Source organism: Vipera ursinii (assembly GCF_947247035.1).
Source record: "Vipera ursinii genome assembly, chromosome: 5".
Taxonomy (NCBI): Eukaryota; Metazoa; Chordata; class Lepidosauria; order Squamata; family Viperidae; genus Vipera; species Vipera ursinii.
The window spans coordinates 585,138-612,030 of NC_139518.1; the positions used below are offsets into that span (position 1 = coordinate 585,138).

Genomic DNA, 26,893 nt, shown 5'->3' on the forward strand with positions numbered 1-26,893 from the left:
TCCAATCTCCACCTACTACGCCCATCACTGTGAAGCTGGGTGCTTTCATGAACATCTTTCAAGCATTGTCATTAAAATAAATTTGAGGGGCAAAATTACCTGAGGTGCTGGGCTCCGGGGTTGTAGCTGTTGGTTCTGGTAAAAAAAGAGAGTTCAAATTATGATCAATACTCCTGTTGTCATTCACCACTTTGGCTGAGAGAGGCTACATAGGAGGAGAAAACCTTACACATCCACAGCTTGAAATCCTGAATGATTGTGAAGCTCTGCTAAAAGAGGGGAAGGGCACTGCAGGAACGTGATTGGGTGAAAGATTCAAGGGGACAATTGGAGAATGGACCTACTTTGGTTCACCTGAGATTCACATGAGGTGGGAGAGTTCAGACTGAAAGTGGAATCTACAGGGATGGTAAATATCCATGTCAAAAATGTGAATATTCATTTTTTATTTCCTCTGAGTTGTCTTTCACATACACACAGAAACACTGACCCACAGTGTAGAAAATTGGAAGGGAAAGCCAAGCCTTTGTATAGCCGTTCCATGTGTGCAGTCAGGAACACATAATCCTGATCTGTGTTTGTCTAGTACAATTCATTGCGCAGAGGTGGAAGGACAACTACTGCCTGTTAGAAGGGGAGGAAACTCAATCTGACAAAATGTTTGACCTCTCCAGCCTTACAATTCCACACGATACGCAAGGAGGACCTTGACAAGGACTAAGGAACTGACAAGTAAAGCACCAGGAAGGAGCCACTGCTAGCTCTGCTTTGTTCCAAGCAGAATGTAGGAAAAAGGAAAGGAGTCTCCCAAATGCTCACCTGTGATGGAGGTGATGCACGCTGGTGAGAAAGGGATCTAGGCACAGGTGAGGTGCCCTCGCTGACATCTGATTGTTTGCCCCTATTGACACATTCAGGCTAGCTGGAAGACACTCAGGTCCCACCCCAGCTCTACTCACCACAAACTGTATCCTTCTTCCAGTCCCCGAGGTCTGCCCCGTTCACTTCACACGCGGCGGCATACGCTTCCAGACTATTGCACAACTGCTCTTTGTCTCCCCCGGTAGCACACTGGTCATACACGCAGCTTTCGAAGTACAGCTGAGGAGGGATGCTGCACTGGGTAAAAGGCCCGTTGGAGGACAGAATGACTTTGCACAAATCTTCAAAAATTGCCTCTTGCACAGGGTCACAGGGGGTTGGAACTACTGGTGAACAGCTAGAGACAGAAAAAAGGCTGACAGTGAAGCATCTTTTATTTGGATGCAGAAAGAGAAATGTACGTGATAGCTTTCCCCTCAGTTAGCCCATTAATTCTGCAACTATGTTTAATGTTTTTAAATTGTGATTTAATTTTTGTGGCTAGACTTAATTTAATTTATTTTAATTTTATATTGGATTGTTTTTAAATTTTGCCTTGTAAACCGCCCTGAGTCCTTTGGGAATAGGGCGGTATATAAACCGAATAAATAGATAAATAAATAAATAAATAAATAAATAAATAAACAAATAAATAAATAAACAAACAAACAAACAAACAAACAAACTAGGAGGGCACAAGTGCTGAAGAATTTAAATGAGGAACCATCTGTGTGCTGCCACCACGTGGCTGTGTGGAGAAATCACAATGTGGGCAGTCAGACCCTCCTACCCTATGATGTATTTCCTTTCCCCTCCCCTCTCTGGGATGGACTTCCTTCTCCTTGGTCCCGAGAGAGTTCATTCTCCATTAGAGTAGACATGTGATACCAAGCAAACTCAATATGCAGATCCTGGGAATATTACCATTTTCTAACCTTGGGGACACCTTGGGAATATCTTGGAAATGCTGTACGAACACCATCTGAATGCATCCACCTATTGTATTCGATTCTACATGCAACAAAGGTATTGCTATATAAAAGGTGTTTCTGCGAGTTCAAACTATCTGGAGAGATCTGTTAATGTTAATGACATCTTCTTATATAGACCATAGAAGTCTTAAAAAGTGATTAATTAAAGTACAACAGCTTCAATCCAGAATAATCTGTGTTCCCTCTAAACACTAAATTTTGGGATTTCCTTCCTTCTGTCACACACAGTTGGGTTATCCTGTCAGTGTACGTGATACTGCACAGGGTGTTCAGGTGGTTGACTGAATCTGACTTAACAATCCAAAAATGAGAACACAATACGGAATATGTGGTACACCCCTTAAAACACCTTGTTCACAGTCACTTGCCTCCAATCATCATCTTCCACTCTCCAGCTGTTGCCAAATTTGTTGGCATCTGTCTCCAGCATCCCATCTGGCTGTTGGAAATCATCCAGCTGGCTACCCGAGTACGTGCCGCACAGCCCACAGAGGTGTCCTTTGTATCTCTCACTGACTTGGATAAACAGCTGGTGATCCCCATCAAACATCACCCGAAAGCCAAGGGGGCTGTCAACAACCACATACGGAAGCTGTTCCTCCACCTGAATGTCAGGCTGTAGCCTCAGAGGAAGATTAACTTTGGCTCCATTCACCTGCAGAAGGAAAAAGGTGAGTCTGCATCTATTCGTGAACAACGTTTCTGGGAGGACTGATAAATATGCAGGGAGAACCCCAGAGATTCGTCTGGGATGGCCACTTGCCCTTGCACAATTCCTCAGGGTGTAATACTCACGTAGACCTCTTTGTTCTTCCTCAAAGCCAAGTGGATGTTTCTCAGCGAGATGGCCACTGAGTTGAGAGCCGTCCAGTGCTGGCTGGAGCGATGTTCATTCCGAGTGGTGACAGAGAACTGCTCGGAGGAGTTGCTGCAGATTTGCACTGCAGTGTAATTGCACCCACCCTGGAAGTGGTAGAGTTGCCCATCGAAGGTGACATAGTGTGGGTCTCCATAGATGTGACAGGTGGCCTTGTCTGCAATGTAGCAGCCCAGGATGCCATTCTGCACTTTACAGACTTGGTCTTTTTTGCAACTATCTGAGATGCAGAACAGGGTGCCATTTTCTGCACAGCGGCATCGGCCAACACAATCCGGTTGCCAGAACGTCTCTCCTTTCTGTTGGAGACAAGCCAAAGGAAAAAGAAAAGATGAGGACCCACCACTGCTGTGCAAATTACTCCAGACTCTGTTATTGCCCCAGATGTTATATGGGAACAAACCTCATAATATTGATCTCCATAGACACAGCCGCAATCCTCGCGCGGCACACACTGTGCTCCGCTGAAGACGAAACCTTCATCGCATTCGCATCCCTCCACGCAAGGCTTGGTGCAGTTCCATGGAGCGAGTGGATTGGAACACGTGGCGGGACAGGAAGTGGCGCACGCATTGTAATGGCTATGATCATCACAAGGGATTACTGCAAAACAAAGCAGGAGCCATCCAGAAAGTGAGGTATGTTTCTCAAGGCCACACTCAATGCCAGCTTAACTGCTCATCTTTTAGAGTATTATCAGTGGATACTCACTGCAGGAAGAGGCATTCCTCCAGTCGGGAAGCAGCAAGCCAACTCTTTGGCAGGCGTCAGCGTACGCCTCCAAAGCACCACACAAGGCCTCCGGGGACCCATTGAGTTCACACAGGTCAAAGATGCAACTCTCGAAGAAGCTGTTGGGGTTGATCGCAGAATGGCACGCTGCCAAGGGTCCCTGGCTACTGGTAAGTTGTCCGCAGTACGCCTCTGACGCATAGAGATTTTTCAGGTCTGAGGGACAAGGTTTTAGGTCTGATGGGCCTGTACAGTTGGGTGGGTCGTACTCTGCATTGGGCACCTGCCAGCTGTTTCCTAGCTCATTGGAATTCTTGGCTTGCTGTCCATTGGGCATCATGCTGTCATCCTGCCAGCGGTTGTTGAAGTTCCCACACATGCCACAGGTCTTGTTGAAGAAGTCGGTGGGCACCCTGATTTCTACCGAGTGATCTGCGTCGTAAGAGACAATCAGCCCGAAATCCGTTTCTAGGGTCACATAGCGTCCATTGATGTCCACTCTCAGGGCGTTGTTTAGCTTGCGCACAGAAAGCCTTGTAAGCACCTTGTTCACCTAGAAGGAGTCAGCACAGAAATTGTAATTATATTTCCCAAGAAATGAACCGCCTCAAGAATATGAGGAAGGCAAGAGTTGGGCTCCCCATTATTAAGTTCCCATACAGAAGGACTGACTCTGACTACACTTTCAGGAGAGAGAAAAGAAGTATCATAGAGAATAAATCAAACAATGAAAAAATAAAAAAATATCATATCCTGCTATCAAACGTATCCTACTATTTCATTCAAACAATTTCCAATCGAAAACTGATTGGCAGAGAATTGGAATGTAGCTTCCTTCTATTTCAAAGTACAAATAGGAACAGGATTGGGTTACCAGCACTTGATTCTTTTGTCCTTTGAGAATCTCAATCCGCTGCCCGTAAACCTCCACCAGCACCCGCTGAACGTAGGAGACGGAGGGATTCCCACGGTGTTCATTCTTGGCCTCCACGTTAAAGTAGGGCAGTCCCGTCTCATTGGCGCAGACCTTGGCCAGGGTGTAGGTGCAGGTGCCCATGAAGTGGTGCGTCTTTTTGTCAAAGGTGTTGTAATGAGGGTCGTTGTGGATGCGGCAGACCCCGTACGTATGTTCGTAGCAGTCTGGGACTCCATTTTTGACTCCACAGTAATGATGTTCAGGGCAGGAATCAGCAAAGCAGCTGAGTTGGCCACCTTGACTGGGGCAGATGCATCTGGTGCTGCAGGTGTCATCGGTCCAATAGCCGGAGCCCATTGGGTAGTGCGTACCCTGGTGCCAGCACCCACACTGATGGCTGGGCACACAGGTACCATTGTAGAGGGAGAACCCGGAGTCACAGACGCAGGCTTCCGTGCACGTCAGATTGCATGTGACCGGAGCATTTGGATCCTTGCAGGTGGATGGACAGGCATTGGCGCAAGGCTCATAGTGGCTGTTGGGTTTGCAATGAATGGCTGCAGGAGGCAAGCATATGTCAATGAGCTGAGTGTCAAAGGCTCAATCACAAAAGACACACCACCTCCCTCAATGGAGTTGGATGCGAGTCCCTCACTGGGGGATGGTTCCTTCCTAGATTGTATTCCCTGCTCTTCAGGATTCCAGGCAGAGGATATTTGCCTTCTGGGATAAGCTGGAGTTGCAAACATTATGAGAATGTGGCAATATATGTGCCTCTGTCAAAGTGACTGAGTTTCTTCAAACAGACAGAGGAAACACCCTGCCTCTTTCAGCTGATTCCCAGATTTTCCCATTTATATAGATATTTCCCAATACTCAAGGCCCACCACAGGCATTGCTGCCACAACACTTACGGCAGAAGGTGGCATTCCGCCAGGGGTCGATGACAACTCCCAGGGACTGGCAGGCATCTGCGTAAGACTGCAAGCTCCTGCAGAGGGATTCTGGATCTAAGTGCAGGGCGCACTGATCATAAACGCAGCTGTCAAAATGCCCCTTTGGATCCAAGACGCTATGACACTGTCTGAATGGTCCATTGATATCCATTAGGCGTCCACAGAAATCGCTGCTCTTGGCTGTGTCCTTCTCATCCTCTGTGCAGGGAGGAGTGTGGCCCGAGGAACAACTGGAAAGAAAAGCCACAACTTGGTTCAATACCCTACAATCTCCCTCCTGGACAAACCCACCACTTGGCGATGTAAGCTACAAACCTGCTGCGGTTGGCCACCTGCCAGCTGTTGCCCAAGCTTGTGGAGTCAGGCTCTGGTTCCCCAGCGGGGTTGAGGAAATCGTCAGAAGGGTCGCCATTGTAGTTTCCGCACATGCCGCAGACCTCACCCTTGTACGTGCTAAGGAGGGACACTTCCACTTGGTGGTCTCCGTCAAACTTGACTCTCAATCCAAAATCTGTAGAAACCACTGTGTAGAAGCCACTGGGAAAGATCGTCACACCTTGTGTTGGGGTGGAGGGGACCACGACTGGCTCCCCATTGACCTAGGAAGAGATTCAGGCATTACTTAGGGGACTTAGGAACAACAAGCGCTCTTTTGTACCCTGACATAGGGGCAAACGTGTCTTCCAGCACCAGCAGAAGCTCCACGTACCGTAACTCTTCCTGCCTTTCCCAGGTTGATCCGGATGCCAAAGACATCAACATCCACGCTCTGAACATAGGAGACGTGCGTGTTGCCCCCTCGGTGCTCGTTGCTTGCTTCCACGTTGAAGTAGGGGAGCAGAGAGTTGTTCCGGTCACACAGTTGGGAGAGAGTATAGGTGCAGTTGCCCATGAAGTGGTGCGTCTGCTTGTCAAAAGTGTAATAATGAGGGTCTCCCGACACCAGGCAGGACTCTGGAAAGAACAAAGGGAGGTCAGACACGGGCCGGCGTGAGCTAGTTTGAAATGGGAATAAGCAGAGGATACACTTTTGAGAGGAGCAACAGAGGGTTTGGGTGCCTCCTTCAGTTTTAGCATCTTGAAATCGTCCAAGGAAATTCAACCTTGCCTTGTACTTGACAACAGTTAATTTCCTGAACTTCTCCTCTTCCTAGCCACTGAGACTGCAAGGCAAAGCAAGAACCCATCGGAAGTGGGAAGTTTAAGCCTTAGTCTCTTTAAGATACTCACCTTGGGTCAGTGGTATGTGTATGGTTGTAGATATAGGAGTGGTTGATGTATCATCTGAAAAGAGAAATAACATTTATATTTTGAGTATAAGGCAGGAAAGAACCCTTGGCTTCCTACTCCAACTCTGGCTCCTGAAACATGCCATTGCAACTGAGGGCGTACGAAATCTTCACACATCACAGTTTGGATATATGTCATGGAGAACATTACCTGTCAATGTTGTCGGTTCAGGAGTTATGGTGGAACCTGATGAAAAAAGAAAATGGCCCAGTGATCATCAACCTCGCTTGTCGTTTACTTAAAGACAACTCTAAACAACAGCAAAGTGTGTGGACTTGCCAAGGTGGCAACCTGCAGTAAGGGACAACTTGTCCACCCCCACACCTGTTCAGGTGTCTGAGTTATAGGGGTTTTAGATTTTTAATCAAGGATAATTTAATTTATTTTAATTGTTATTAACTTTTTGTATTGTATGTTGTTTTAATTGCCTTGTGAACCGCCCTGGGTCCTACGGGAGAAGGGCGATATATAAGTTCATTAAATAAATAAATAAATAAACATGGATTGAGAAACATCTTATCCACTCATAATATCCACCTATTTGGAGAATGACTAGAAAAAAGTGGTGGACATTGTCTTCCTGAAAGAACCACACGGCCTCCAGTGTATTTCCCAAGGACTGTTCCAAAGAACAGCCATAGGGGTAGACACGAGGCAGGAAAGAACATGGTGCTTCTACCTAGTCTTCTCTTGATAGGCTGTGTTACCTGAGACTGTTGGCTCTTCAGGAGAAGGTGTTGGTTCTATTGGAGACATAAAAGAAGCCAACTTAGGACCAACCCTCCAATTGTCTTCATCCATTAGAAGAAAGAGAGTGTGTGTTCTTAACAAGGTAACAACATGGATTGAGGAAACACTCTTTTGACCTGTAATCTCCATCTATTTTGCCCATCATTGGGAAATTGGGTGGTTTCAGGAATGTCCTTCAAGCATTGTCATTAAAATACATTTGAGGGGCAGAATTACCTGGGGTACTGGGCTCCACAGGTGTAGGTGTAGGTTTTGGTTCTGGTGAACAAAAGAAACAGTTTGAATTATGAGCAATAATTCTATTGTCATTCTCCACTTTAGCTGGGAAAGGGTGCATTTGGTTGAGGAAAATGTAGACACTCCCCAGCTTGAATTTGTGAACTGTTTCTGAAGCTCTGTCAAAGGGTGGGGGGGAGGACACTGCAGGAATGTCATTGGGTGAAAGATTTGAGGGGACAATTGGAGAATGGATCTGCCCTGGTTTTGAGGAGATCCGCATAAGATGGGAGGGTTCAGACTGACAGTGGAGTCTACAGGGATGGTAGTTATCCAGGTCCAAAACATGAATATTCATTTTTTATTTCCTCTGAACTGTGTTTCCCACACACTGAGAAACACCGACCCCAGTATAGGAAATAGGAAGGAAAGCCAAGCGTTTGTATTGCAATTCCATGTGTGCAGTCAAGAGCACAACATCACTGATCTGTGATCATCCAGGACAATTCATTGCACAGAGGTGGAAGGACAGCTGCTGCTTCTAAGGAGGGGGAAGAAACTCAATCTGACAAACATTTGGACTCTCCTGTCTTATAATTCCTCACAACATTCAAGGAGTACCTTGACAAAAACTAGGAAATTGTCAAAGAAGATACCAGAAAGGTGCAATTGCTTGCCTCACTGTGTTTCAAATGAGACACGGGAGAGATGAAGGTGCAGGAGGTGCTGCATGCTGGTGAGAAAGGGATCCAGGGAGGTGTTTTTACTGAGATCTGATTGCCTGTATTGCTAACACGTACAGGCTAGCTAGAATGCACCCAAGTCACACAACAGCTCTACTCACCACAAACTGTATCCTTCTTCCAGTCTCCGAGGTCTGCCCCGTTCACTTCACACGCGGCGGCATACGCTTCCAGACTATTGCACAACTGCTCTTGGTCTCCCCCGGTAGCACACTGGTCATACACGCAGCTTTCGAAGTACAGCTGAGGAGGGATGCTGCCATGGCACTCGGTAAAAGGCCCGTTGGAGGACAGAATGACTTTGCACAAATCTTCAAAAATTGCCTCTTGCACAGGGTCACAGGGGGTTGGAACTACTGGTGAACAGCTAGAGACAGAAAAAAGGCTGACAGTGAAGCATCTTTTATTTGGATGGAGAAAGAGAAATGTACGTGATAGCTTTTGCCTCAGTTAGCCCACTCATTCTGGTGCTTCACAATCCAAATACGAGAACACAGACTCAGGGCGGCTTACAAGCTTAGCAGTAGCCTTCATTCTATGTATATGCCTGCTTATTAGGGCTTTCACACACACCCCAAGCGGCATTATTACAAAGTCAGCTTAATTGCCCCCAACAATCTGGGTCCTCATTTTACCTACCTCGGAAGGATGGAAGGCTGAGTCAACCTTGAGCCTGATGGGATGCGAACCTGCACTAATTGAACACCATCTGAAGGCATTCACCTATTGTATTCGATTCTACATGCAATAAAGGTATTTCTATATAAAAGGTGTTTCTATGAGTTCAAACTATCTGGAGAGATCTGTTAATGTTAATGACATCTGCTTATATAGACCATAGAAGTCTTAACAAGAGATTAATTAAAGTACAACAGCTTCGATCCAGAATAATCTGTGTTCCCTCTAAACACTAAATTTTGGGATTTCTTTCCTTCTGTCACACACAGTTGGGTTATCCTGTCAGTGTACGTGATTCTGCACAGGGTGTTCAGCTACTTGACTGATTCTGACTTCACAATCCAAATGCGAGAACACAATACGGAATATGTGGTGCACCCCTGAAAAAGCCTTGTTCACAGTCACTTGCCTCCAATCGTCATCTTCCACTCTCCAGCTGTTGCCAAATTTATTGGCATCGGTCTCCAGCATCCCATCTGGCTGTTGGAAATCATCCAGCTGGCTGCCTGAGTACGTGCCGCACAGCCCACAGAGGTGTCCCTTGTATTTCTCACTGACTTGGATAAACAGCTGGTGATCCCCATCAAACTTCACCCGAAAGCCGAGGGAGCTGTCAACAACCACATACGGTAGCTGTTCCTCCACCTGAATGTCAGGCTGTAGCCTCAGAGGAAGATCAACTTTGGCTCCATTCACCTGCAGAAGGAAAAAGGTGACTCTACATTTCGGGGGAATTGCTAAATATGTAGGGAGAACCCCAGAGATTATTCTGGGTTGGCCACTTGCCCTTGCACAATTCATCAGGGTGTAATACTCACGTAGACCTCTTTGTTCTTCCTCAAAGCCAAGTGGATGTTTTTCAACGAGATGGCCACTGAGTTGAGAGCCGTCCAGTGCTGGCTGGAGCGATGTTCATTCCGAGTGGTGACAGAGAACTGCTCGGAGGAGTTGCTGCAGATTTGCACTGCAGTGTAATTGCACCCACCCTGGAAGTGGTAGAGTCGCCCATCGAAGGTGACATAGTGTGGGTCTCCATAGATGTGACAGGTGGCCTTGTCTGCAATGTAGCAGCCCAGGATGCCATTCTGCACTTTACAGACTTGGTCTTTTTTGCAACTATCTGGCATGCAGGACAGGGTGCCATTTTCTGCACAGCGGCATCGGCCAACACAATCCGGTTGCCAGAACGTCTCTCCTTTCTGTTGGAGACAACCCCCCCCAAAAAAGATGAGAACCCACCACTGCTGTGCAAATTACTCCAGACTCTGTTATTGCCCCAGATGTTATATGGGAACAAACCTCATAATATTGATCTCCATAGACACAGCCGCAATCCTCCCGCGGCACACACTGTGCTCCGCTGAAGATGAAACCTTCATCGCATTCGCATCCCTCCACACAAGGCTTGGTGCAGTTCCATGGAGCGAGTGGATTGGAACATGTGGCGGGACAGGAAGTGGCGCACGCATTGTAATGGCTATGATCATCACAAGGGATTACTGCAAAACAAAGCAGGAGCCATCCAGAAAGTGAGGTATGCTTGTCAAGGCCACACTCAATGCCAGCTTAACTGCTCATCTTTTAGAGTATTATCAGTGGATACTCACTGCAGGAAGAGGCATTCCTCCAGTCGGGAAGCAGCAAGCCAACTCTTTGGCAGGCATCAGCGTACGCCTCCAAAGCACCACACAAGGCCTCCGGGGACCCATTGAGTTCACACAGGTCAAAGATGCAACTCTCGAAGAAGCTGTTGGGGTTGATCGCAGAATGGCACGCTGCCAAGGGTCCCTGGCTACTGGTAAGTTGTCCGCAGTACGCCTCTGACGCATAGAGATTTTTCAGGTCTGAGGGACAAGGTTTTAGGTCTGATGGGCCTGTACAGTTGGGTGGGTCGTACTCTGCATTGGGCACCTGCCAGCTGTTTCCTAGCTCATTGGAATTCTTGGCTTGCTGTCCATTGGGCATCATGCTGTCATCCTGCCAGCGGTTGTTGAAGTTCCCACACATGCCACAGGTCTTGTTGAAGAAGTCGGTGGGCACCCTGATTTCCACTGAGTGATCTGCGTCGTAAGAGACAATCAGTCCAAAATCCGTTTCTAGGGTCACATAGCGTCCATTGATGTCCACTCTCAGGGCGTTGTTTAGCTTGCGCACAGAAAGCCTTGTAAGAACCTTGTTCACCTAGAAGGAGTCAGCACAGAAATTGTAATTATATTTCCCAAGATATGAACCGTCTCAAGAATATGAGGAAGAGAAGAGTTGGGCTCCCCATTATTAAGTTCCCGTACGGAAGGACTGACTCTGACTACACTTTCAGGAGAGAGAAAAGAAGTATCATAGAGAATAAATCAAACAATGAAAAAATAAAAAAATATCATATCCTGCTATCAAACGTATCCTACTATTTCATTCAAACAATTTCCAATCGAAAACTGATTGGCAGAGAATTGGAATGTAGCTTCCTTCTATTTCAAAGTACAAATAGGAACAGGATTGGGTTACCAGCACTTGATTCTTTTGTCCTTTGAGAATCTCAATCCGCTGCCCGTAAACCTCCACCAGCACCCGCTGAACGTAGGAGACGGAGGGATTCCCACGGTGTTCATTCTTGGCCTCCACGTTAAAGTAGGGCAGTCCCGTCTCATTGGCGCAGACCTTGGCCAGGGTGTAGGTGCAGGTGCCCATGAAGTGGTGCGTCTTTTTGTCAAAGGTGTTGTAATGAGGGTCGTTGTGGATGCGGCAGACCCCGTACGTATGTTCGTAGCAGTCTGGGACTCCATTTTTGACTCCACAGTAATGATGTTCAGGGCAGGAATCAGCAAAGCAGCTGAGTTGGCCACCTTGACTGGGGCAGATGCATCTGGTGCTGCAGGTGTCATCGGTCCAATAGCCGGAGCCCATTGGGTAGTGCGTACCCTGGTGCCAGCACCCACACTGATGGCTGGGCACACAGGTACCATTGTAGAGGGAGAACCCGGAGTCACAGACGCAGGCTTCCGTGCATGGCAGATTGCATGTGACCGGAGCATTTGGATCCTTGCAGGTGGATGGACAGGCATTGGCGCAAGGCTCATAGTGGCTGTTGGGTTTGCAATGAACGGCTGCAGGAGGCAAGCATATGTCAATGAGCTGAGTGTCAAAGGCTCAATCACAAAAGACACACCACCTCCCTCAATGGAGTTGGATGCGAGTCCCTCACTGGGGGATGGTTCCTTCCTAGATTGTATTCCCTGCTCTTCAGGATTCCAGGCAGAGGATATTTGCCTTCTGGGATAAGCTGGAGTTGCAAACATTATGAGAATGTGGCAATATATGTGCCTCTGTCAAAGTGACTGAGTTTCTTCAAACAGACAGAGGAAACACCCTGCCTCTTTCAGCTGATTCCCAGATTTTCCCATTTATATAGATATTTCCCAATACTCAAGGCCCACCACAGGCATTGCTGCCACAACACTTACGGCAGAAGGTGGCATTCCGCCAGGGGTCGATGACAACTCCCAGGGACTGGCAGGCATCTGCGTAAGACTGCAAGCTCCTGCAGAGGGATTCTGGATCTAAGTGCAGGGCGCACTGATCATAAACGCAGCTGTCAAAATGCCCCTTTGGATCCAAGACGCTATGACACTGTCTGAATGGTCCATTGATATCCATTAGGCGTCCACAGAAATCGCTGCTCTTGGCTGTGTCCTTCTCATCCTCTGTGCAGGGAGGAGTGTGGCCCGAGGAACAACTGGAAAGAAAAGCCACAACTTGGTTCAATACCCTACAATCTCCCTCCTGGACAAACCCACCACTTGGCGATGTAAGCTACAAACCTGCTGCGGTTGGCCACCTGCCAGCTGTTGCCCAAGCTTGTGGAGTCACCCTCTGGTTCTCCAGCGGGGTTGAGGAAATCGTCAGAAGGGTCGCCATTGTAGTTTCCGCACATGCCGCAGACCTCACCCTTGTACGTGCTAAGGAGGGACACTTCCACTTGGTGGTCTCCGTCAAACTTGACTCTCAATCCAAAATCTGTAGAAACCACTGTGTAGAAGCCACTGGACAAGATCGTCACACCTTGTGTTGGCATGGAGGGGACCACGACTGGCTCCCTATTGACCTAGGAGGAGATTCAGGCATTACCTAGGGGACTCAGGAACAACAAGCGCTCTTTTGTACCCTGACATAGGGGCAAACATGTCCTCCAGCACCAGCAGAAGCTCCACGTACCGTAACTCTTCCTGCCTTTCCCAGGTTGATCCGGATGCCAAAGACATCAACATCCACGCTCTGAACATAGGAGACGTGCGTGTTGCCCCCTCGGTGCTCGTTGCTTGCTTCCACGTTGAAGTAGGGGAGCAGAGAGTTGTTCCGGTCACACAGTTGGGAGAGAGTATAGGTGCAGTTGCCCATGAAGTGGTGCATCTGCTTGTCAAAAGTGTAATAATGAGGGTCTCCCGACACCAGGCAGGACTCTGGAAAGAACAAAGGGAGGTCAGACACGGGCCGGCGTGAGCTAGTTTGAAATGGGAATAAGCAGAGGATACACTTTTGAGAGGAGCAACAGAGGGTTTGGGTGCCTCCTTCAGTTTTAGCATCTTGAAATCGTCCAAGGAAATTCAACCTTGCCTTGTACTTGACAACAGTTAATTTCCTGAACTTCTCCTCTTCCTAGCCACTGAGACTGCAAGGCAAAGCAAGAACCCATCGGAAGTGGGAAGTTTAAGCCTTAGTCTCTTTAAGATACTCACCTTGGGTCAGTGGTATGTGTATGGTTGTAGATATAGGAGTGGTTGATGTATCATCTGAAAAGAGAAATAACATTTATATTTTGAGTATAAGGCAGGAAAGAACCCTTGGCTTCCTACTCCAACTCTGGCTCCTGAAACATGCCATTGCAACTGAGGGCGTACGAAATCTTCACACATCACAGTTTGGATATATGTCATGGAGAACATTACCTGTCAATGTTGTCGGTTCAGGAGTTATGGTGGAACCTGATGAAAAAAGAAAATGGCCCAGTGATCATCAACCTCGCTTGTCGTTTACTTAAAGACAACTCTAAACAACAGCAAAGTGTGTGGACTTGCCAAGGTGGCAACCTGCAGTAAGGGACAACTTGTCCACCCCCACACCTGTTCAGGTGTCTGAGTTATAGGGGTTTTAGATTTTTAATCAAGGATAATTTAATTTATTTTAATTGTTATTAACTTTTTGTATTGTATGTTGTTTTAATTGCCTTGTGAACCGCCCTGGGTCCTACGGGAGAAGGGCGATATATAAGTTCATTAAATAAATAAATAAATAAACATGGATTGAGAAACATCTTATCCACTCATAATATCCACCTATTTGGAGAATGACTAGAAAAAAGTGGTGGACATTGTCTTCCTGAAAGAACCACACGGCCTCCAGTGTATTTCCCAAGGACTGTTCCAAAGAACAGCCATAGGGGTAGACACGAGGCAGGAAAGAACATGGTGCTTCTACCTAGTCTTCTCTTGATAGGCTGTGTTACCTGAGACTGTTGGCTCTTCAGGAGAAGGTGTTGGTTCTATTGGAGACATAAAAGAAGCCAACTTAGGACCAACCCTCCAATTGTCTTCATCCATTAGAAGAAAGAGAGTGTGTGTTCTTAACAAGGTAACAACATGGATTGAGGAAACACTCTTTTGACCTGTAATCTCCATCTATTTTGCCCATCATTGGGAAATTGGGTGGTTTCAGGAATGTCCTTCAAGCATTGTCATTAAAATACATTTGAGGGGCAGAATTACCTGGGGTACTGGGCTCCACAGGTGTAGGTGTAGGTTTTGGTTCTGGTGAACAAAAGAAACAGTTTGAATTATGAGCAATAATTCTATTGTCATTCTCCACTTTAGCTGGGAAAGGGTGCATTTGGTTGAGGAAAATGTAGACACTCCCCAGCTTGAATTTGTGAACTGTTTCTGAAGCTCTGTCAAAGGGTGGGGGGGAGGACACTGCAGGAATGTCATTGGGTGAAAGATTTGAGGGGACAATTGGAGAATGGATCTGCCCTGGTTTTGAGGAGATCCGCATAAGATGGGAGGGTTCAGACTGACAGTGGAGTCTACAGGGATGGTAGTTATCCAGGTCCAAAACATGAATATTCATTTTTTATTTCCTCTGAACTGTGTTTCCCACACACTGAGAAACACCGACCCCAGTATAGGAAATAGGAAGGAAAGCCAAGCGTTTGTATTGCAATTCCATGTGTGCAGTCAAGAGCACAACATCACTGATCTGTGATCATCCAGGACAATTCATTGCACAGAGGTGGAAGGACAGCTGCTGCTTCTAAGGAGGGGGAAGAAACTCAATCTGACAAACATTTGGACTCTCCTGTCTTATAATTCCTCACAACATTCAAGGAGTACCTTGACAAAAACTAGGAAATTGTCAAAGAAGATACCAGAAAGGTGCAATTGCTTGCCTCACTGTGTTTCAAATGAGACACGGGAGAGATGAAGGTGCAGGAGGTGCTGCATGCTGGTGAGAAAGGGATCCAGGGAGGTGTTTTTACTGAGATCTGATTGCCTGTATTGCTAACACGTACAGGCTAGCTAGAATGCACCCAAGTCACACAACAGCTCTACTCACCACAAACTGTATCCTTCTTCCAGTCTCCGAGGTCTGCCCCGTTCACTTCACACGCGGCGGCATACGCTTCCAGACTATTGCACAACTGCTCTTGGTCTCCCCCGGTAGCACACTGGTCATACACGCAGCTTTCGAAGTACAGCTGAGGAGGGATGCTGCCATGGCACTCGGTAAAAGGCCCGTTGGAGGACAGAATGACTTTGCACAAATCTTCAAAAATTGCCTCTTGCACAGGGTCACAGGGGGTTGGAACTACTGGTGAACAGCTAGAGACAGAAAAAAGGCTGACAGTGAAGCATCTTTTATTTGGATGGAGAAAGAGAAATGTACGTGATAGCTTTTGCCTCAGTTAGCCCACTCATTCTGGTGCTTCACAATCCAAATACGAGAACACAGACTCAGGGCGGCTTACAAGCTTAGCAGTAGCCTTCATTCTATGTATATGCCTGCTTATTAGGGCTTTCACACACACCCCAAGCGGCATTATTACAAAGTCAGCTTAATTGCCCCCAACAATCTGGGTCCTCATTTTACCTACCTCGGAAGGATGGAAGGCTGAGTCAACCTTGAGCCTGATGGGATGCGAACCTGCACTAATTGAACACCATCTGAAGGCATTCACCTATTGTATTCGATTCTACATGCAATAAAGGTATTTCTATATAAAAGGTGTTTCTATGAGTTCAAACTATCTGGAGAGATCTGTTAATGTTAATGACATCTGCTTATATAGACCATAGAAGTCTTAACAAGAGATTAATTAAAGTACAACAGCTTCGATCCAGAATAATCTGTGTTCCCTCTAAACACTAAATTTTGGGATTTCTTTCCTTCTGTCACACACAGTTGGGTTATCCTGTCAGTGTACGTGATTCTGCACAGGGTGTTCAGCTACTTGACTGATTCTGACTTCACAATCCAAATGCGAGAACACAATACGGAATATGTGGTGCACCCCTGAAAAAGCCTTGTTCACAGTCACTTGCCTCCAATCGTCATCTTCCACTCTCCAGCTGTTGCCAAATTTATTGGCATCGGTCTCCAGCATCCCATCTGGCTGTTGGAAATCATCCAGCTGGCTGCCTGAGTACGTGCCGCACAGCCCACAGAGGTGTCCCTTGTATTTCTCACTGACTTGGATAAACAGCTGGTGATCCCCATCAAACTTCACCCGAAAGCCGAGGGAGCTGTCAACAACCACATACGGTAGCTGTTCCTCCACCTGAATGTCAGGCTGTAGCCTCAGAGGAAGATCAACTTTGGCTCCATTCACCTGCAGAAGGAAAAAGGTGACTCTACATTTCGGGGGAATTGCTAAATATGTAGGGAGAACCCCAGAGATTATTCTGGGTTGGCCACTTGCCCTTGCACAATTCATCAGGGTGTAATACTCACGTAGACCTCTTTGTTCTTCCTCAAAGCCAAGTGGATGTTTTTCAACGAGATGGCCACTGAGTTGAGAGCCGTCCAGTGCTGGCTGGAGCGATGTTCATTCCGAGTGGTGACAGAGAACTGCTCGGAGGAGTTGCTGCAGATTTGCACTGCAGTGTAATTGCACCCACCCTGGAAGTGGTAGAGTCGCCCATCGAAGGTGACATAGTGTGGGTCTCCATAGATGTGACAGGTGGCCTTGTCTGCAATGTAGCAGCCCAGGATGCCATTCTGCACTTTACAGACTTGGTCTTTTTTGCAACTATCTGGCATGCAGGACAGGGTGCCATTTTCTGCACAGCGGCATCGGCCAACACAATCCGGTTGCCAGAACGTCTCTCCTTTCTGTTGGAGACAACCCCCCCCAAAAAAGATGAGAACCCACCACTGCTGTGCAAATTACTCCAGACTCTGTTATTGCCCCAGATGTTATATGGGAACAAACCTCATAATATTGATCTCCATAGACACAGCCGCAATCCTCCCGCGGCACACACTGTGCTCCGCTGAAGATGAAACCTTCATCGCATTCGCATCCCTCCACACAAGGCTTGGTGCAGTTCCATGGAGCGAGTGGATTGGAACATGTGGCGGGACAGGAAGTGGCGCACGCATTGTAATGGCTATGATCATCACAAGGGATTACTGCAAAACAAAGCAGGAGCCATCCAGAAAGTGAGGTATGCTTGTCAAGGCCACACTCAATGCCAGCTTAACTGCTCATCTTTTAGAGTATTATCAGTGGATACTCACTGCAGGAAGAGGCATTCCTCCAGTCGGGAAGCAGCAAGCCAACTCTTTGGCAGGCATCAGCGTACGCCTCCAAAGCACCACACAAGGCCTCCGGGGACCCATTGAGTTCACACAGGTCAAAGATGCAACTCTCGAAGAAGCTGTTGGGGTTGATCGCAGAATGGCACGCTGCCAAGGGTCCCTGGCTACTGGTAAGTTGTCCGCAGTACGCCTCTGACGCATAGAGATTTTTCAGGTCTGAGGGACAAGGTTTTAGGTCTGATGGGCCTGTACAGTTGGGTGGGTCGTACTCTGCATTGGGCACCTGCCAGCTGTTTCCTAGCTCATTGGAATTCTTGGCTTGCTGTCCATTGGGCATCATGCTGTCATCCTGCCAGCGGTTGTTGAAGTTCCCACACATGCCACAGGTCTTGTTGAAGAAGTCGGTGGGCACCCTGATTTCCACTGAGTGATCTGCGTCGTAAGAGACAATCAGTCCAAAATCCGTTTCTAGGGTCACATAGCGTCCATTGATGTCCACTCTCAGGGCGTTGTTTAGCTTGCGCACAGAAAGCCTTGTAAGAACCTTGTTCACCTAGAAGGAGTCAGCACAGAAATTGTAATTATATTTCCCAAGATATGAACCGTCTCAAGAATATGAGGAAGAGAAGAGTTGGGCTCCCCATTATTAAGTTCCCGTACGGAAGGACTGACTCTGACTACACTTTCAGGAGAGAGAAAAGAAGTATCATAGAGAATAAATCAAACAATGAAAAAATAAAAAAATATCATATCCTGCTATCAAACGTATCCTACTATTTCATTCAAACAATTTCCAATCGAAAACTGATTGGCAGAGAATTGGAATGTAGCTTCCTTCTATTTCAAAGTACAAATAGGAACAGGATTGGGTTACCAGCACTTGATTCTTTTGTCCTTTGAGAATCTCAATCCGCTGCCCGTAAACCTCCACCAGCACCCGCTGAACGTAGGAGACGGAGGGATTCCCACGGTGTTCATTCTTGGCCTCCACGTTAAAGTAGGGCAGTCCCGTCTCATTGGCGCAGACCTTGGCCAGGGTGTAGGTGCAGGTGCCCATGAAGTGGTGCGTCTTTTTGTCAAAGGTGTTGTAATGAGGGTCGTTGTGGATGCGGCAGACCCCGTACGTATGTTCGTAGCAGTCTGGGACTCCATTTTTGACTCCACAGTAATGATGTTCAGGGCAGGAATCAGCAAAGCAGCTGAGTTGGCCACCTTGACTGGGGCAGATGCATCTGGTGCTGCAGGTGTCATCGGTCCAATAGCCGGAGCCCATTGGGTAGTGCGTACCCTGGTGCCAGCACCCACACTGATGGCTGGGCACACAGGTACCATTGTAGAGGGAGAACCCGGAGTCACAGACGCAGGCTTCCGTGCATGGCAGATTGCATGTGACCGGAGCATTTGGATCCTTGCAGGTGGATGGACAGGCATTGGCGCAAGGCTCATAGTGGCTGTTGGGTTTGCAATGAACGGCTGCAGGAGGCAAGCATATGTCAATGAGCTGAGTGTCAAAGGCTCAATCACAAAAGACACACCACCTCCCTCAATGGAGTTGGATGCGAGTCCCTCACTGGGGGATGGTTCCTTCCTAGATTGTATTCCCTGCTCTTCAGGATTCCAGGCAGAGGATATTTGCCTTCTGGGATAAGCTGGAGTTGCAAACATTATGAGAATGTGGCAATATATGTGCCTCTGTCAAAGTGACTGAGTTTCTTCAAACAGACAGAGGAAACACCCTGCCTCTTTCAGCTGATTCCCAGATTTTCCCATTTATATAGATATTTCCCAATACTCAAGGCCCACCACAGGCATTGCTGCCACAACACTTACGGCAGAAGGTGGCATTCCGCCAGGGGTCGATGACAACTCCCAGGGACTGGCAGGCATCTGCGTAAGACTGCAAGCTCCTGCAGAGGGATTCTGGATCTAAGTGCAGGGCGCACTGATCATAAACGCAGCTGTCAAAATGCCCCTTTGGATCCAAGACGCTATGACACTGTCTGAATGGTCCATTGATATCCATTAGGCGTCCACAGAAATCGCTGCTCTTGGCTGTGTCCTTCTCATCCTCTGTGCAGGGAGGAGTGTGGCCCGAGGAACAACTGGAAAGAAAAGCCACAACTTGGTTCAATACCCTACAATCTCCCTCCTGGACAAACCCACCACTTGGCGATGTAAGCTACAAACCTGCTGCGGTTGGCCACCTGCCAGCTGTTGCCCAAGCTTGTGGAGTCACCCTCTGGTTCTCCAGCGGGGTTGAGGAAATCGTCAGAAGGGTCGCCATTGTAGTTTCCGCACATGCCGCAGACCTCACCCTTGTACGTGCTAAGGAGGGACACTTCCACTTGGTGGTCTCCGTCAAACTTGACTCTCAATCCAAAATCTGTAGAAACCACTGTGTAGAAGCCACTGGACAAGATCGTCACACCTTGTGTTGGCATGGAGGGGACCACGACTGGCTCCCTATTGACCTAGGAGGAGATTCAGGCATTACCTAGGGGACTCAGGAACAACAAGCGCTCTTTTGTACCCTGACATAGGGGCAAACATGTCCTCCAGCACCAGCAGAAGCTCCACGTACCGTAACTCTTCCTGCCTTTCCCAGGTTGATCCGGATGCCAAAGACATCAACATCCACGCTCTGAACATAGGAGACGTGCGTGTTGCCCCCTCGGTGCTCGTTGCTTGCTTCCACGTTGAAGTAGGGGAGCAGAGAGTTGTTCCGGTCACACAGTTGGGAGAGAGTATAGGTGCAGTTGCCCATGAAGTGGTGCATCTGCTTGTCAAAAGTGTAATAATGAGGGTCTCCCGACACCAGGCAGGACTCTGGAAAGAACAAAGGGAGGTCAGACACGGGCCGGCGTGAGCTAGTTTGAAATGGGAATAAGCAGAGGATACACTTTTGAGAGGAGCAACAGAGGGTTTGGGTGCCTCCTTCAGTTTTAGCATCTTGAAATCGTCCAAGGAAATTCAACCTTGCCTTGTACTTGACAACAGTTAATTTCCTGAACTTCTCCTCTTCCTAGCCACTGAGACTGCAAGGCAAAGCAAGAACCTATCGGAAGTGGGAAGTTTAAGCCTTAGTCTCTTTAAGATACTCACCTTGGGTCAGTGGTATGTGTATGGTTGTAGATATAGGAGTGGTTGATGTATCATCTGAAAAGAGAAATAACATTTATATTTTGAGTATAAGGCAGGAAAGAACCCTTGGCTTCCTACTCCAACTCTGGCTCCTGAAACATGCCATTGCAACTGAGGGCGTACGAAATCTTCACACATCACAGTTTGGATATATGTGATGGAGAACATTACCTGTCAATGTTGTCGGTTCAGGAGTCATGGTGGAACCTGATGAAAAAAGAAAATGGCCCAGTGATCATCAACCTCGCTTGTCGTTTACTTAAAGACAACTCTAAACAACAGCAAAGTGTGTGGACTTGCCAAGGTGGCAACCTGCAGTAAGGGACAACTTGTCCACCCCCACACCTGTTCAGGTGTCTGAGTTATAGGGGTTTTAGATTTTTAATCAAGGATAATTTAATTTATTTTAATTGTTATTAACTTTTTGTATTGTATGTTGTTTTAATTGCCTTGTGAACCGCCCTGGGTCCTACGGGAGAAGGGCGATATATAAGTTCATTAAATAAATAAATAAATAAACATGGATTGAGAAACATCTTATCCACTCATAATATCCACCTATTTGGAGAATGACTAGAAAAAAGTGGTGGACGTTGTCTTCCTGAAAGAACCACACGGCCTCCAGTGTATTTCCCAAGGACTGTTCCAAAGAACAGCCATAGGGGTAGACACGAGGCAGGAAAGAACATGGTGCTTCTACCTAGTCTTCTCTTGATAGGCTGTGTTACCTGAGACTGTTGGCTCTTCAGGAGAAGGTGTTGGTTCTATTGGAGACATAAAAGAAGCCAACTTAGGACCAACCCTCCAATTGTCTTCATCCATTAGAAGAAAGAGAGTGTGTGTTCTTAACAAGGTAACAACATGGATTGAGGAAACACTCTTTTGACCTGTAATCTCCATCTATTTTGCCCATCATTGGGAAATTGGGTGGTTTCAGGAATGTCCTTCAAGCATTGTCATTAAAATACATTTGAGGGGCAGAATTACCTGGGGTACTGGGCTCCACAGGTGTAGGTGTAGGCTTTGGTTCTGGTGAACAAAAGAAACAGTTTGAATTATGAGCAATAATTCTATTGTCATTCTCCACTTTAGCTGGGAAAGGGTGCATTTGGTTGAGGAAAACGTAGACACTCCACAGCTTGAATTTGTGAACTGATTCTGAAGCTCTGTCAAAGGGTGGGGGGGAGGACACTGCAGGAATGTCATTGGGTGAAAGATTTGAGGGGACAATTGGAGAATGGATCTGCCCTGGTTTTGAGGAGATCCGCATAAGATGGGAGGGTTCAGACTGACAGTGGAGTCTACAGGGATGGTAGTTATCCAGGTCCAAAACATGAATATTCATTTTTTATTTCCTCTGAACTGTGTTTCCCACACACTGAGAAACACCGACCCCAGTATAGGAAATAGGAAGGAAAGCCAAGCGTTTGTATTGCAATTCCATGTGTGCAGTCAAGAGCACAACATCACTGATCTGTGATCATCCAGGACAATTCATTGCACAGAGGTGGAAGGACAGCTGCTGCTTCTAAGGAGGGGAAGAAACTCAATCTGATGAACATTTGGACTCTCCTGTCTTATAATTCCTCACAACATTCAAGGAGTACCTTGACAAACACTAGGAAATTATCAAAGAAGATACCAGAAAGGTGCAATTGCTTGCCTCACTGTGTTTCAAATGAGACACGGGAGAGATGAAGGTGCAGGAGGTGCTGCATGCTGGTGAGAAGGGGATCCAGGGAGGTGTTTCTACTGAGATCTGATTGCCTGTATTGCTAACACGTACAGGCTAGCTAGAATGCACCCAAGTCACACAACAGCTCTACTCACCACAAACTGTATCCTTCTTCCAGTCCCCGAGGTCTGCCCCGTTCACTTCACACGCGGCGGCATACGCTTCCAGACTATTGCACAACTGCTCTTTGTCTCCCCCGGTAGCACACTGGTCATACACGCAGCTTTCGAAGTACAGCTGAGGAGGGATGCTGCCATGGCACTCGGTAAAAGGCCCGTTGGAGGACAGAATGACTTTGCACAAATCTTCAAAAGTTGCCTCTTGCACAGGGTCACAGGGGGTTGGAACTACTGGTGAACAGCTAGAGACAGAAAAAAGGCTGACAGTGAAGCATCTTTTATTTGGATGGAGAAAGAGAAATGTACGTGATAGCTTTTGCCTCAGTTAGCCCACTCATTCTGGTGCTTCACAATCCAAATACGAGAACACAGACTCAGGGCGGCTTACAAGCTTAGCAGTAGCCTTCATTCTATGTATATGCCTGCTTATTAGGGCTTTCACACACACCCCAAGCGGCATTATTACAAAGTCAGCTTAATTGCCCCCAACAATCTGGGTCCTCATTTTACCTACCTCGGAAGGATGGAAGGCTGAGTCAACCTTGAGCCTGATGGGATGCGAACCTGCACTAATTGAACACCATCTGAAGGCATTCACCTATTGTATTCGATTCTACATGCAATAAAGGTATTTCTATATAAAAGGTGTTTCTATGAGTTCAAACTATCTGGAGAGATCTGTTAATGTTAATGACATCTGCTTATATAGACCATAGAAGTCTTAACAAGAGATTAATTAAAGTACAACAGCTTCGATCCAGAATAATCTGTGTTCCCTCTAAACACTAAATTTTGGGATTTCTTTCCTTCTGTCACACACAGTTGGGTTATCCTGTCAGTGTACGTGATTCTGCACAGGGTGTTCAGCTACTTGACTGATTCTGACTTCACAATCCAAATGCGAGAACACAATACGGAATATGTGGTGCACCCCTGAAAAAGCCTTGTTCACAGTCACTTGCCTCCAATCGTCATCTTCCACTCTCCAGCTGTTGCCAAATTTATTGGCATCGGTCTCCAGCATCCCATCTGGCTGTTGGAAATCATCCAGCTGGCTGCCCGAGTACGTGCCGCACAGCCCACAGAGGTGTCCCTTGTATTTCTCACTGACTTGGATAAACAGCTGGTGATCCCCATCAAACTTCACCCGAAAGCCGAGGGAGCTGTCAACAACCACATACGGTAGCTGTTCCTCCACCTGAATGTCAGGCTGTAGCCTCAGAGGAAGATCAACTTTGGCTCCATTCACCTGCAGAAGGAAAAAGGTGACTCTACATTTCGGGGGAATTGCTAAATATGTAGGGAGAACCCCAGAGATTATTCTGGGTTGGCCACTTGCCCTTGCACAATTCATCAGGGTGTAATACTCACGTAGACCTCTTTGTTCTTCCTCAAAGCCAAGTGGATGTTTTTCAACGAGATGGCCACTGAGTTGAGAGCCGTCCAGTGCAGGCTGGAGCGATGTTCATTCCGAGTGGTGACAGAGAACTGCTCGGAGGAGTTGCTGCAGATTTGCACTGCAGTGTAATTGCACCCACCCTGGAAGTGGTAGAGTCGCCCATCGAAGGTGACATAGTGTGGGTCTCCATAGATGTGACAGGTGGCCTTGTCTGCAATGTAGCAGCCCAGGATGCCATTCTGCACTTTACAGACTTGGTCTTTTTTGCAACTATCTGGCATGCAGGACAGGGTGCCATTTTCTGCACAGCGGCATCGGCCAACACAATCCGGTTGCCAGAACGTCTCTCCTTTCTGTTGGAGACAACCCCCCCCAAAAAAGATGAGAACCCACCACTGCTGTGCAAATTACTCCAGACTCTGTTATTGCCCCAGATGTTATATGAGAACAAACCTCATAATATTGATCTCCATAGACACAGCCGCAATCCTTCCGCGGCACACACTGTGCTCCGCTGAAGACGAAACCTTCATCGCATTCGCATCCCTCCACGCAAGGCTTGGTGCAGTTCCATGGAGCGAGTGGATTGGAACACGTGGCGGGACAGGAAGTGGCGCACGCATTGTAATGGCTATGATCATCACAAGGGATTACTGCAAAACAAAGCAGGAGCCATCCAGAAAGTGAGGTATGCTTCTCAAGGCCACACTCAAGGCCAGCTTAACTGCTCATCTTTTAGAGTATTATCAGTGGATACTCACTGCAGGAAGAGGCATTCCTCCAGTCGGGAAGCAGCAAGCCAACTCTTTGGCAGGCATCAGCGTACGCCTCCAAAGCACCACACAAGGCCTCCGGGGACCCATTGAGTTCACACAGGTCAAAGATGCAACTCTCGAAGAAGCTGTTGGGGTTGATCGCAGAATGGCACGCTGCCAAGGGTCCCTGGCTACTGGTAAGTTGTCCGCAGTACGCCTCTGACGCATAGAGATTTTTCAGGTCTGAGGGACAAGGTTTTAGGTCTGATGGGCCTGTACAGTTGGGTGGGTCGTACTCTGCATTGGGCACCTGCCAGCTGTTTCCTAGCTCATTGGAATTCTTGGCTTGCTGTCCATTGGGCATCATGCTGTCATCCTGCCAGCGGTTGTTGAAGTTCCCACACATGCCACAGGTCTTGTTGAAGAAGTCGGTGGGCACCCTGATTTCCACCGAGTGATCTGTGTCGTAAGAGACAATCAGCCCAAAATCCGTTTCTAGGGTCACATAGCGTCCATTGATGTCCACTCTCAGGGCGTTGTTTAGCTTGCGCACAGAAAGCCTTGTAAGCACCTTGTTCACCTAGAAGGAGTCAGCACAGAAATTGTAATTATATTTCCCAAGAAATGAACCGTCTCAAGAATATGAGGAAGGGAAGAGTTGGGCTCCCCATTATTAAGTTCCCGTACAGAAGCACTGACTCTGACTATACTTTCAGGAGACAGAAAAGAAGTATCATAGAGAATAAATCAAACAATGAAAAGATAAAATCTAGCTTCCTTCTATTTCAAAGCACAAGTAGGAACAGGATTGGGTTACCAGCACTTGATTCTTGTGTCCTTTGAGAATCTCAATCCGCTGCCCGTAAACCTCCACCAGCACCCGCTGAACGTAGGAGACGGAGGGATTCCCACGGTGTTCATTCTTGGCCTCCACGTTAAAGTAGGGCAGTCCCGTCTCATTGGCGCAGACCTTGGCCAGGGTGTAGGTGCAGGTGCCCATGAAGTGGTGCGTCTTTTTGTCAAAGGTGTTGTAATGAGGGTCGTTGTGGATGCGACAGACCCCGTATGTACGTTTGTAGCAGTCTGGGACACCATTTTCAACTCCACAGTAATAATGTTCAGGGCAGGAATCAGCAAAGCAGCTGAGTTGGCCACCTTGACTGGGGCAGGTGCATCTGGTGCTGCAGGTGTCATCGGTCCAATAGCCAGAGCCCACTGGGTAGTGCGTGCCCTGGTGCCAGCACCCACACTGATGGCTGGGCACACAGGTGCCATTGTAGAGGAAGAACCCGGAGTCGCAGACGCAGGCCTCCGTGCACGTCAGATTGCATGTGGCAGGAGCATTTGGGTCCTTGCAGGTGGATGGACAGGCATTGGCACAAGGTTCATAGTGGCTGTTGGGTTTGCAACGAATGGCTGCAGGAGGCAAGAGGATATCCATTAGTTCAGTGGCAAAGGTTCAGTCACATAGAGCACATCGCATTCCTCAGTCTTTAGGATTCCAGCCAAGGATTTAGGATATTGGTATCCAGGGCTGGTGCCTATTCGGAATTGTGCTGTGTGGCCGGTGGGCGAACACGCACACCTAGCTTGATTTGTATGACTGGTGGGTCCATGACCATGCATATGTGTGCACAGTTCATCTTGCCCAGTTTGAGCTACGTGCACGTGTTCTGGTGTGCTGGCCTGCCCTTTGCACAAGTTGAGCTGCACACGCGTATTGGAGAAGCAGCCCATTGCTCAAGTGGCCCGATTCCCCTCTCCCCCCTCAGTCAGGCCATCAAGGCACAAAGGTTTGGGATGGCTGATTTAGGATAGTTGCCTTCCAGGAAAAGCTGCAGCTGTAGACAGTGTCTCTGTAAGAGAGAATGTGGCAATATATGTGCCTCTGTCAAAGTGACTGATTTTTTTCAAAGAGACAAAGAAAA

At 47.5% G+C, this 26,893-nt stretch overlaps 1 protein-coding gene and 1 long non-coding RNA gene across 2 annotated transcripts in view; both read right to left on the minus strand.

Moving 5' to 3' along the window:
- The window catches only part of LOC310641212, a 300,726-nt gene that overhangs the window by 29,446 nt on the left and 244,387 nt on the right, over positions 1 to 26,893 (minus strand). The window lies entirely within an intron of this gene.
- The window catches only part of LOC310641611 (IgGFc-binding protein-like), a gene marked incomplete at both ends in the record, with an annotated part of 63,229 nt that overhangs the window by 2,754 nt on the left and 33,582 nt on the right, over positions 1 to 26,893 (minus strand). Inside the window, 44 exons of the mRNA XM_083364846.1 lie at positions 100 to 135; positions 345 to 398; positions 820 to 840; positions 960 to 1,219; positions 2,222 to 2,508; positions 2,649 to 3,029; positions 3,134 to 3,333; positions 3,442 to 4,015; positions 4,337 to 4,935; positions 5,293 to 5,564; positions 5,650 to 5,933; positions 6,044 to 6,288; positions 6,565 to 6,618; positions 7,591 to 7,632; positions 8,273 to 8,323; positions 8,435 to 8,700; positions 9,421 to 9,707; positions 9,830 to 10,210; positions 10,311 to 10,510; positions 10,619 to 11,192; positions 11,514 to 12,112; positions 12,470 to 12,741; positions 12,827 to 13,110; positions 13,221 to 13,465; positions 13,742 to 13,795; positions 14,768 to 14,809; positions 15,450 to 15,500; positions 15,612 to 15,877; positions 16,598 to 16,884; positions 17,007 to 17,387; positions 17,488 to 17,687; positions 17,796 to 18,369; positions 18,691 to 19,289; positions 19,647 to 19,918; positions 20,004 to 20,287; positions 20,398 to 20,642; positions 20,919 to 20,972; positions 21,945 to 21,986; positions 22,788 to 23,053; positions 23,774 to 24,060; positions 24,183 to 24,563; positions 24,664 to 24,863; positions 24,972 to 25,545; positions 25,783 to 26,381. Of these exons, the coding sequence (XP_083220972.1) occupies positions 100 to 135; positions 345 to 398; positions 820 to 840; positions 960 to 1,219; positions 2,222 to 2,508; positions 2,649 to 3,029; positions 3,134 to 3,333; positions 3,442 to 4,015; positions 4,337 to 4,935; positions 5,293 to 5,564; positions 5,650 to 5,933; positions 6,044 to 6,288; positions 6,565 to 6,618; positions 7,591 to 7,632; positions 8,273 to 8,323; positions 8,435 to 8,700; positions 9,421 to 9,707; positions 9,830 to 10,210; positions 10,311 to 10,510; positions 10,619 to 11,192; positions 11,514 to 12,112; positions 12,470 to 12,741; positions 12,827 to 13,110; positions 13,221 to 13,465; positions 13,742 to 13,795; positions 14,768 to 14,809; positions 15,450 to 15,500; positions 15,612 to 15,877; positions 16,598 to 16,884; positions 17,007 to 17,387; positions 17,488 to 17,687; positions 17,796 to 18,369; positions 18,691 to 19,289; positions 19,647 to 19,918; positions 20,004 to 20,287; positions 20,398 to 20,642; positions 20,919 to 20,972; positions 21,945 to 21,986; positions 22,788 to 23,053; positions 23,774 to 24,060; positions 24,183 to 24,563; positions 24,664 to 24,863; positions 24,972 to 25,545; positions 25,783 to 26,381 (12,126 nt within the window). The remainder of the gene's footprint in view (positions 1 to 99; positions 136 to 344; positions 399 to 819; positions 841 to 959; positions 1,220 to 2,221; positions 2,509 to 2,648; positions 3,030 to 3,133; positions 3,334 to 3,441; positions 4,016 to 4,336; positions 4,936 to 5,292; positions 5,565 to 5,649; positions 5,934 to 6,043; positions 6,289 to 6,564; positions 6,619 to 7,590; positions 7,633 to 8,272; positions 8,324 to 8,434; positions 8,701 to 9,420; positions 9,708 to 9,829; positions 10,211 to 10,310; positions 10,511 to 10,618; positions 11,193 to 11,513; positions 12,113 to 12,469; positions 12,742 to 12,826; positions 13,111 to 13,220; positions 13,466 to 13,741; positions 13,796 to 14,767; positions 14,810 to 15,449; positions 15,501 to 15,611; positions 15,878 to 16,597; positions 16,885 to 17,006; positions 17,388 to 17,487; positions 17,688 to 17,795; positions 18,370 to 18,690; positions 19,290 to 19,646; positions 19,919 to 20,003; positions 20,288 to 20,397; positions 20,643 to 20,918; positions 20,973 to 21,944; positions 21,987 to 22,787; positions 23,054 to 23,773; positions 24,061 to 24,182; positions 24,564 to 24,663; positions 24,864 to 24,971; positions 25,546 to 25,782; positions 26,382 to 26,893) is intronic.